This window comes from Arabidopsis thaliana (assembly GCF_000001735.4).
Source record: "Arabidopsis thaliana chromosome 1 sequence".
In the NCBI taxonomy this organism is placed as follows: Eukaryota; Viridiplantae; Streptophyta; class Magnoliopsida; order Brassicales; family Brassicaceae; genus Arabidopsis; species Arabidopsis thaliana.
Window position 1 is genome coordinate 29,366,208 of NC_003070.9, and position 11,544 is coordinate 29,377,751.

General features: G+C 31.0%; 1 protein-coding gene across 2 annotated transcripts; it reads left to right on the plus strand.

The window, feature by feature from the left end:
- The first annotated feature begins 7,595 nt into the window (after positions 1-7,595).
- Positions 7,596-10,432, plus strand: TPPB (trehalose-6-phosphate phosphatase). Of its 2 annotated transcripts, NM_106458.4 has the most exons (11): positions 7,596-8,035; positions 8,124-8,264; positions 8,360-8,431; positions 8,541-8,633; positions 8,726-8,782; positions 8,883-8,984; positions 9,327-9,404; positions 9,500-9,569; positions 9,667-9,737; positions 9,852-9,944; positions 10,029-10,432. In NM_106458.4, the coding sequence occupies exons 1-11, from the start codon at positions 7,748-7,750 to the stop codon at positions 10,086-10,088; spliced, it is 1,125 nt and encodes a 374-aa protein (NP_177932.1). In that variant the 5' UTR covers positions 7,596-7,747; the 3' UTR covers positions 10,089-10,432. The 2 variants fall into 2 exon arrangements, with proteins under 2 accessions (NP_177932.1, NP_001322316.1); NM_001334818.1 differs by having other exon boundaries at positions 7,682-8,035; positions 9,852-10,297.
- Positions 10,433-11,544: the final 1,112 nt, after the last annotated feature.

Here is an 11,544-nt window from a genome sequence, read left to right on the forward strand (position 1 = left end):
GTAGTTTTTTTTTTTTTTTTTTTTGACATATGAAACCAATTAACAAGTCTTCACCTACCTAAATTGGTATTATGATATTAACACCTTCTATTACAATTCTAATGAAGCACGTCTCTTTGAGAGTATCGTCGTCATATGTTTTAACGTTTTCGTAATCTGTCAATCCGTCTAAAGTTTTGATTCGTCGAGATAAAATCGGAAAGTCGATTTGATATTGATTGACAATTTATATTACCTCTAAATAAATCATGTTGTAGTCGGATTGATAGAAGAATCAAGTAGTATGTATAGTAACGTTCTAGTCATAATTTACATGTGGCAGAACGGGTTTGTTCCACTAAAAAATTGTTATGTTTTCAAAATGTTTATATATGTGGAATTTTCATCTATGAATGTTTGTAACGCATTTACATGATATTACTCATTTGCTAACACGTCAACAGTCAACTTGTTCTTCATGTTAACATTTGTTGGATCTTTCTCGCACGTTCTCAACTTTGTTGTATAAGAAATCATTATCAAACATATATATATTTCTTGTCCGTTTTATTATCACTAATGGTGAAAACTTGGCGTGTTGGTGGTGGATGTGGCCGGCCTTGCCACAACTTTTCGTGAAGCAACTTCCATCATTTATCACTTTATATTCAAACAAATATTGAATTTTGCAATAATTCGATGTCACTGTAGTGAAGTAGAAAAAGACAACATTGATCGAATCTTCTTCACACATTTTTAGAAAAGTAGATATGGATTTTCGCCGATACACAAAAGATGTGACTTAAAGAAGTAAAAGGGAAATAAAATTTTTATTGTTTGTTCATGTTATTTTCCTAAAGATATATTTCTATCTCTTATAAAATTTTAAAATAATCCACAAATACCAATATTTTTATGTTTATTAAAAGTAGCAAATAGAGGAGAATTCCAAATTACGCAAAGGAAGCATAAAGATGGAAAGTTTGAAAGGCACACAACACCAAAGGAGCCCACTAAAGATTATGTTCACACTCCATTTCTCGTCTCTTTCACATGCATTTTTCAACCATTTTTTGTATAAAAGTTGTTGTATTTTATGACATTGCATTGAATTCGCAAACACAATTATTGTCCATTGTCGTGTAATGTTGAATAAAAGTTACTATTAGCCTGAGTAGTTGTATCCATTTTTAGTAATATCCGTCTTTAATCAATTTTGATTTCAACTAGGTTAACCAACTTACCAAAAACATTTCAAGGATTGTTGTAGACAACTTTACCTATGGTCCACAAAAGGTTGGGAAGTAGTCCAAGGCTTCTGGTCTTATGATGGCCCAGGGTGATTGAGAACAAATTTTGACTAGGCACGCGCATCCAGTTCGTTACGAGACCATCACATTATGTAAGAGAAACAAGCCCAACAACAACATTTTTAAGTGGTAATCTTGAGTTAAAAGGGCACTCGTTTGTGCAACTCTTCTTCAGATAATTAATCTTACAAAAATTTCAAAAATGTGGGCCTTTACAAATTAGCCCGTAATATAAAATTAAAAGCCCATGTCGTAGTAGTAGAAACAAGAAAGTATAGAACCCATAGTTGTTTCTATCAACTATGAATAATACGCAGTTAGTGGAGAATGGGCTTTTTGTGCTTTATGATATGGGCTATTGTGAGTCCTTCGATGGATCATTGATAGCCCGACATTCCACGTCGCACACTTCTTCTGTTGTTCGTCTCTGTCCCCTCTATAACCAAAACATAAATATTGCAATTAGCAATGAACATAGAACACATAAACGCCTATCTATGAGAAAAAAGTAAATTAAAGCCCCCTTAATGAACACATCATATTAATGTTTGGTAGTACTAATTATGTAAATTCACTCAACCTAAAGCTGGAAGTATTTATCGAAAGTTTTGTTATTAATTCTATTTCTATAGTTTTATAGAAAAATAGTCCAAATCATGAAAACACTTTAGCAAATTTTAAATTTAAAATAGAGTCCAAATAAACAAAAGAATGCACTAATATATGGACTTTCATAAAGTAACTTATTGAAGTATATGTTTAAGATTTTGATGTTACATCGAGAGACTTTGGTACTAAGGATCAAAACTTAGTTGGATATGACAAAGAGCTTAGTGTGTACTGTGAAATGGACAAATTTATCCACTAGGTACTGGCTAATCAATCGAGTATTTTTCAGAATATTATTAATATATCCTCAAAGTACAATTACCGATCAGATACTCGCATTTAAATAAGCAAAGCAAAAACGTTCCGTTCGTGGCATATCATTTGGTAACCTACATTTACAACAACAAATATTGGCAATGTATGATTTGTAATTTAAGTATTGAATAAATATATATGAAATAACATGCTCTTTCCTATTGCGATTCACCTTCAAGATTGTATAAAATCATAGCACAACAGTGGAAATAGTAGTTGGGACGGTAAAAGATTGGTTAGGACTTAGGACTTTTACCAAAAAAAAAAAAAAAAAAAATTGGTTAGGACGTGATCATATATCCCAAAACGATTAATTAGAAGACAGAATTACTACAATGTTGCATTCCGGATAGTTTTTTGTATGGTATTGTTAAGAAAGTGTGATTCACGTCTATATCTTATATCCTAGCTAAAATAAGAATTAAACATGTTACATATTCAGGAATGTATTGGACTAGCTAAATGCCATTTTGATGGTTGATATCAAATTAAGTTTTTGCTTAATTAATTAGAAAAACGTTAAGTGACAGAAAATATTAAAGTGGGTTAGTACTGTTACTCGGTTCACTTAAAAAAAGGATCATGTCGTTTGATTAAGTTGGAAACTCTATTCAGACCTAACTCTAATAGTTAAATACATTTTTTTTTTTTGTCAAAATAGATAAGTATATCTTTCATCAATTTCTACCAAACTAGTTACATGTGTCTTCACATGACTTTACACTTTGTTTTCTAATTTTCTGCCATCAAATCAAATAGTAAATACCACAAAAAGATAATGTAATATATACAAATTTGACTAATATAAATGTTTTGAAAGTTTAGTTATTATATAACCGACCACTATAGTCGCATGGCATTCATTTAGCTAATACATGCAGAATGATAGTGAAGTCGAAGTAGGCGTCAAGGCACATCAATATGTCAAACCAGGAAACATTGAAATTCAGCATTGGTATACTTCATACATATATTTCTTGTCGTTAACCATATTGAAAATTTTCTAACTTTTCTTCTGAACTATGTAGCTAATAACCTCATATAATTTTTTCAGAAAGTTTTTGTAACCCACTAAAACTCTTGCAAAAGCCAATTAGTTTGGATCAACAAACCAATATGTTGAGTTGAATGTTACATTTAATTTGTAAAGCATGATCTTTTCGTTGCATATAACCATCATTTTTGTGTTGATGATTTGTTTGTTCTAATTCTTTTGATATATATCGTTGCAAATTTTCATATACTTAGAATCTGCTGTTCTGTTCAACAATTAAGTTACACGCAAATATTGATACTTTTAAACAAAAATATCGGCACACTTGTACAAAAGTTAATTTGCGTACATTGTTAGAATCTTGATTTTGTCATTTCTTCTTCATTATATATTTTTGATTAAAATCATCTGAATAAATATATAATCCCTAGTTTTAATTTAATCAGTACAAACATCTTGGAAAAGAAAGCTTCCCATTACATATATGGACTATAGAAACTACTCAATACATTTCATTCTATTTTGTTGGTTCGAGTGAGTTTTTAATATTGTTCATATAAATAAAATAGTACATGATATTATTGATCGCACCATGGCAAAAGAAAACAAATGATGATATTATTTTTAAACAATCAAACTAACATTGAATATAACATTTGGAAAGAAAGAACACTAAAAAAATAAGCTCCTTTAGCTCATGGGGCAAGACAGTTGAAATGTGGCCCTATACTTCATCGAAAGGACTCAAATCTTCAGTTTTGTTTCATACTTTTTTTGTTAATTAGCATTGGGAATGAGCCAAATAGTAATTTACGAAATGATAGTATTATATAAAAATTGTAACTATCTTAGATCAATTAGAGAAAATATCAAAACATTTCTCCAACAGTGCGTTGGAAATTTGAGATTTTTTTTTTGTCGAAACGGAAATTTGAGCCTTGAAATCAATATTATTTATCTAAGAATAACCAAAAAAAACAGAACTGGTATAGAGTTTAATCTAATTTAGTTTTGAAGCTGGTTAATAAATGTAGACAAATAAAGTAACATTACCACATAAAGAACCAAATTATCAGAAAATAAAAACTGAAAGGTTGACAAAAAGAAGACATAGCAACTAAAAATTTGGTGCAAGTGGGCAAATAATAGATAGCCACGTAGGCATAGTGAGACGGATACACATTCACATGTTTTATAAAATTAATATAAAAATTATTGTTTTTGAGGAGAAAAATAACAAAATCATCTTACGTTTACATTAATAGTTAGTTCTAACCGTAAGAATCTTACCGTTGAATTTCAATCACATTACGTATTTTGATTTGAATACACAAAGTACCTCTTTTCGGTGATATTCGTATAATTTAAAAAAAAACCAGAGATTTATATTCTATGAATTTACAATATTAAAAGTTAAAACTAGTCACTCTCTAGATCTTATTTTCCTGATTCGAATACATTTGAGTTGGGATTTATTAGTGAAAAGTCGAAAATTAAAGGCATTGATCGGTCTATAGATCTCTCCCAAGTCTAGAAAATTTAGGCATTTTACCAAATTCCTTTTTTTTTTTTCGTTTGGACCACAGAGAATCAGTCTAGTAGTCCATTATTTACAAACAATCGTGGGAGCTAGGGACTCATCTGAGGTGAAAACGTTTCACTACTAATCTAATGAAACTATTGTCCTTTTTCGAATTGTTGTCCTCCGTATGTAATATATTTTCTTTTATCTTTATGGAATGTTGCTATAATAGTTATTATTAAGTGCTTAACGGAAAACATAGAGTGAAAAAAAAAATAGTAAGTTAAGAGATATAGATAGCAGTAAAAGAAGAATGTGTATGTATAAAACAGAGCAATACTGAATACAAAAATAGAATTAGGGAGTTCTAGAAGAGAAAGGCCCACCGTGCATGGATGGACCATGGCCATGCCAACAAATTTTATTAAAAAACAAAATTCTTCCTTAATAAGAAAGTTATTCAAGGTCTCTTTGTGGAATGGGGACCCTTAATCAAAATGTTAAATCTCCTAAATAAATAAATTAACTTACATTTCATAGTAATTATGTTTTAAAACAAATGGCTTAGCAGTCTTCTTACATGCATCGTTTCTGAAAGGTATTATTTTCTTACCACCATTTTTTATTAAAAATATTTTATGAAATATAAGCTTGGGATCTAAATTCTGATGCATCTAAATAATCATCTATATGAAAATTGCATCGTGCCGGAGAATAAAATTTGGTATATGGAACTATTTATAATGAACTTTTGGGTTATGGTGATTAGTTCATGAACCCAACAATGCCTAATTTAATTAGCTTTTCTCTAACCGCCGCCAAATATAAAGATACTTCTAAATAATTAAGCAAACAATAAATTAACCACAACCACACATTGTCTTAATTAACAGCACGAAAATGATTAGAAACTTCCACTCATGTGTTTATGACTGTGTTTATATTTGTACAAATTAGTAAAATACAATGAATATGAGCTAATGCAGCTTAATTTAAGAAATTTAAAATAATAAATACCAAAGTGGTTGTCCCCGTCGGAACAAGAAATCTAAAGGGTTTCTAATTTCGTGCCCTTTGTGGACTCTCAAGTAACGAAAGTCAAGAATGTTGACCCATCTGGTCTGTGTTTAGTTATGAAATCATATTCAAATACCAATTAGACTTAATTTATTTAGACAAGTTAAGAAAAAAAGCAGGACAACTAACCGTCGTGAATAGTAGTATTAATTAATTCGAAATTAAACTACAGATATAAATAAAGAGTGAAGCCGTACGTATAATACGCCCAAGTGCATGCAATGAAAAGAAACAACGAAAAAGAAAAGTGATACACGTAGGATTTGCGTACGAATTTTATCATTACAAAACTAAAGAGAGTTTATAGCTACTAGTTTCGACTGAAATACCACAAACTGTTAGATAGATTTAGGTGCAATCGTTTTTGCTCCTGTGGGCGTTTCGCTCTGTTTCTTTGTATTTTCCTATTAAAGTGCCCAAAACAAGAATTGATACGTCCTCTAATTTGGTAAACCAATGGATCTCTGTGCTATGGCTATAGCTAATGCATGTGATCGTTAGACCGACAAACGATATTTATAACTCAATTCTTCATAGGCCCATAGTCATATCCTTAGCCACAGTATTCGAACTACAGAAATTTCTCTACCCCATCTCTATTGAAATAACACATATATACAGATAACACGTTTATAACTGCATAAGTGTATTTCAAATGCAGATACTCTTTTAAGAGGACAAATATATAAAGAATATATATTGGAGTGGGCACCGAGCGGTTAAAATCTAAAATATAAGTTTCTGAATATGCCTGCTATGTATTTCGGTGAAATTTTACCTTTTCTTGATTCCTAATCTTACGAATAGGAACCGAATATATATCATTTTCCGAGATCATGTAGAGATATGATTTTTGATCAAATTCCTTAATATATTAATACGTTGATGTGTATCCTAAGAATGTCGAATAATCCTCAAATCTCAAGGTTAAGTGATTAGAAAATATTAAAAACATTCCACGCCGTAACACTTGGTAAATTCAATAAATATACAAATCATATTAAGACGACCAATCCAACAGTTTTTTTTTTTTTTTTTTTTTTTTTTTTGTTGTTGTTGTAAAACTACCATTCCAACAAATTCATTTTAACATAAGCCTGCCTAACCTTTGAGCTTTGATCTACTCCCTTTTTTTTGGTGTCTAACCTTTGATACAGCCGTAACATTAATTAGCTGACTATTTAAGCTAAATCAATACACTGTCTATTTTTAGTTTAAAACGACACTTAAATAACACTAATTTAAAAGCAAATAACCATTCTTAACATAGCTTGGATGATTAAAAAAACAATCTGATTCTTAAATAAAAAGGATCTTATTTCGTGTGATTACCAAAAAACAAAGTCTTCTTTCTTGTGCCATCAAAAGCTACGCTCGTATCTCATGCTACTTAATTAAAAATATAGACCAATTATGAAAAGATTAAACGCATTATTATAAAATCAGATAGTGCGGTTCATAATCTTTCAACATGGATGAAATTAATTTTACTTTTTCCGCTAAGGTTCGAGTTTAACACATGTCTGTCTACTCCAACGAACTTTTTTTTTTTTTTTTTTTTTCTGTATATATGGTTTTAACCGATTGACTCCTTATAACATTTTTTTTTCCGATGTTCTAAATTTCCATTATTGTACTCTATACATTTCATTTACATTGAGACATCAGACACGTAGAAAAAACATGCTTAAAAACCTAAATAACTAATTTTCCAAGGATCCAATGGAGAGTGAAAATAAAAAGAGAGAAAGAGAGGCATAATGTGGCCAAAAAGGTACAGAGGGAGCCACCAATGATAGATGAAGTTTTTTCCTATTTCTTTTGTCTTCTCTTCCTTCTTCTTATAAATTCCTCTACTCCTCCTTCACCATTTCCTCCTCCTCACCTTCTCTCTCTCAACATCTCTCTCTTTCTCTGTCTTCTCTCTGTCTCAACGAGAATATGACTAACCAGAATGTCATCGTTTCCGACAGGAAACCCATCTTGGGTTTGAAAACCATCACTGTCTCTGTCTCTAACTCTCCTCTGTTCTCTAATTCCTTTCCCACTTACTTTAACTTCCCTCGTCGAAAGCTCTTGAAACTTCTTGAAGCAGCCGACAAAAACAACTTAGTTGTTGCTCCAAAGATTACGTCTATGATCGATTCCATGCGTGATTCTTCCCCTACACGTCTCAGATCCTCTTCCTATGACTCTGTTTCAGATAACGACGACAAAACATCTTGGATCGTACGTTAAATATTCGTACCTTAAATCTAAATTAATTAACCCTTTTCAAGATTTTGGAATCTGATCATATATGTCTTGTTTTGTTTAGGTTCGTTTTCCTTCGGCTTTAAATATGTTTGATGAGATTGTGAATGCTGCGAAAGGGAAACAGATTGTCATGTTTCTTGATTACGACGGAACTCTTTCTCCCATAGTTGAAGATCCCGACAAAGCTTTCATAACCCATGAGGTTTTTATTCTCTTCCTACAAAATATCTTTTTGTGGTTAATTTATTTATTAATTATTTTTGTTATTAGATTTAATAATGTATTTTTTTCTTACAGATGAGAGAAGTCGTAAAAGACGTGGCTTCGAATTTCCCGACTGCTATTGTCACCGGGAGATCCATTGAGAAGGTACATTACATTTTTACCAAATATTGACTATTTTCTATATAACAGATCATTTAATTTACATATTAATGGTAAAGACGATATATAACGTACGAGTATGTTTTTGTTATAGGTTCGTAGTTTTGTCCAAGTAAACGAGATTTACTACGCCGGAAGCCACGGCATGGACATTGAAGGTCCGACCAACGAAAATAGTAACGGCCAGGTGAGGACACAATGCAGAAAATCGACACACCACAAATTTTCTTATTTTATTTCTAAAAGTTTTTTTTTTTTTTGTTGTTGTAATGACCACAGAGTAATGAAAGAGTGCTATTCCAACCTGCTCGTGAATTTTTACCGATGATCGAGAAGGTACATTTTGAGATCTTTTAACATAACAAAACGAATTACGTACACGAGGTAAAACAGTAAAAAAAGTATATTTAACTTTGTCGGATATAAATAATTTCAGGTGGTTAATATTTTAGAGGAAAAAACAAAATGGATCCCTGGGGCTATGGTGGAGAACAACAAGTTTTGTCTGTCCGTACATTTTCGACGTGTTGATGAGAAGGTAAGAACAAAACTGATGATGACAAAGAAACTTTCTCTTACTTGTAAAAATTAAGTGGTCCAAATTATTATTTTTGTTTCTTAACCCAAAGTACTTAAGAACCTTACAAGACTTTTTCCTTGAAACGAAGTATTTTTTGGTAATGTGACACCTAAGTTTCAAATAAAGATTATTCGATATTTCATTTTTCCGCACTAATCACAAAGCAAAACATGCACTAGTGTTATTTTTCGTATTGATCATGATGTTAATGTGACCGTTTACCATATTACTCATATTTATCAGCAATGACTCGTTTCATTTAGTAAACAAATTATTTATTTACATGTTTCTTTGTAACAGAGATGGCCTGCATTAGCTGAAGTAGTAAAATCAGTTCTTATTGATTATCCAAAGCTGAAACTAACCCAAGGTAGAAAGGTAAAATTAATCTTAATCTCCCTCTTTTTACTAGTCACTAGGCTAATTAAGTATTTATTACATCTTTATTTAATCTATTTCATTTATAAAATCAGGTACTTGAAATCCGCCCCACAATCAAATGGGACAAGGGCCAGGCACTCAATTTTTTACTAAAATCATTAGGTGAGAGAGCCCCTCATAAATCTTATTTATTTTTCATTTCGATATGAGAATTTAAAGATCTCAAGTTCTCATATCATTTATCGACTAATTAAAATAGGATATGAAAATTCGGATGATGTTGTGCCGGTGTATATCGGGGATGACCGTACTGACGAAGATGCGTTTAAGGTATAGTGACACTTAACTTATACGTATTCGTAACATCAGTTAATTAAGTCTTTTTACATTTTGAACAATTTGATTCTATTACTGACGTAATAAATGAACTGTGTAATTCGATAGGTTTTACGTGAAAGGGGACAAGGTTTTGGGATTCTTGTCTCAAAAGTACCAAAGGACACCAATGCCTCTTATTCTCTTCAAGACCCTTCTCAGGTAAATTAAATCTTACTCTTCTATAAATAATTTGAAGTTTATTGTTAATTAATTTATTAAATTGGAAACCATTTTATTGTACAGGTTAACAAGTTTCTGGAACGTTTAGTAGAATGGAAGAGGAAGACAGTGGGAGAAGAGTGAAAGACATGCAACATAATTACACAAATAACACCTGAGTTTTGAGTAGATTATTAATTTATATAAACACCCTTTTTAAATTAGTAGATGCCTGGAGGGTGTTTCGGCCAGAAGTTTTTCTTTTAATCTACATCGAACCGAAAATTGTAAATTTCGTGTAACGATTTAGAAATGGAAAAATATATTAATAATTTACTCATTCTTATTTGACCTTTCCTTTGTTCACTTTCTTGTTGTACATTTTTTCTTTCTTTTATAACTTTCATGGTTTAATTACTGAATATGGGATGATTTTTTTGATACTGGAAAAGTTTTAAAATGTACTGTTGTAAACGAATAAATCAAACAGAGGAATATGCTTGTAGTATTGTTACTATTTTTCTATTATTATAATTAGTATATACTACCTTTAACAAAACATTAATAAGAAAGAGTAGACATTAATGTCAGTTGTTACAGATGTTAAGACTGTGCGTAATACGTGTTTATAATCACTAGTAGTAAATAGATGGTCGCATGCATCAGTATACTTTATGAATATCCAGCAAAATCACCCATTAAATAACTAGCAAATTGTCACTGATCTTTTTGTCCAACATACCATTTTTGGTTTTCTTTGTGAGATTCGAGAAACTACGTAAAATCACATGAATACATATGTATGTATTTAAGTACTACATATATAAGTATGATTAAAATGAAAGTGTTAGTTGTATAAAAGTTTTAAATAGTTTTTAACTGAGTCACAAAAAAAAAATCTTTTAACACAAAAGGTATTAAAAAGGACTGCCTATAGGAGGCCCCCTCAAGTATATTGTTTTAACTGGGTTCCACCCAAATTCTTAGTCTCTTTTTATTTCTCCCTAATCAACTTAAATTCTTCTCAATTCCACCTAATATATATAATCCCACGTAATTAACCAACATTAATCAAGCTGCTAAAATGCGATTTAAAATCATAAAATCACGTTTTAAAATTAATTAGCCTCGATTAAACCGATAATCCTACCATAATCTATTAACCCAAATTGAAGCCACTGTATGAGAAAGAGGTTTCAAATTTTCTTCTTAAAACCCAAAACAAAATCAATTTAGGCATTAGACACACAAAAAAAAAAAACAATTTGGGGAAAAACTTTATTAGGGTCGCACTCGCATATTCTTCTTCTTCCTTGCGACTTTTTTTTTTTCTTTGGTGTGAACCCTGCAACTCTATTACTCGAACATCAAATTCGATTTTCTTTGATTCTTCTTCTTATTCTTCGTCTTGTGGTGGTGCTTCGTCGTGTGGTGGTGCTTGGAATCTTGGTTTGATCGAATCTGAAACGTAAATTGGTTGGAGTCTCATAATTTCCACAAAGATGTCGTAAGTGTTTGTTATTGATTTTGTATTAATTTTATCTTGTTCGGAATTGTATGTATTTGTTTGGATTAGTTGATATTTGAGAGTGATAAGTAG

What these genes read in the sequence shown, in the direction of transcription:
- TPPB (NM_106458.4), top strand. Translation starts at nt 7,748, where the DNA reads ATGACTAACCAGAATGTCATCGTTTCCGACAGGAAACCCATCTTGGGT. An exon ending in CCGGGAGATCCATTGAGAAG is followed by an intron (nt 8,432 to 8,540) that starts GTACATTACATT and finishes TTTTTGTTATAG; the next exon opens with GTTCGTAGTTTTGTCCAAGT. An exon ending in CTGACGAAGATGCGTTTAAG is followed by an intron (nt 9,738 to 9,851) that starts GTATAGTGACAC and finishes GTAATTCGATAG; the next exon opens with GTTTTACGTGAAAGGGGACA.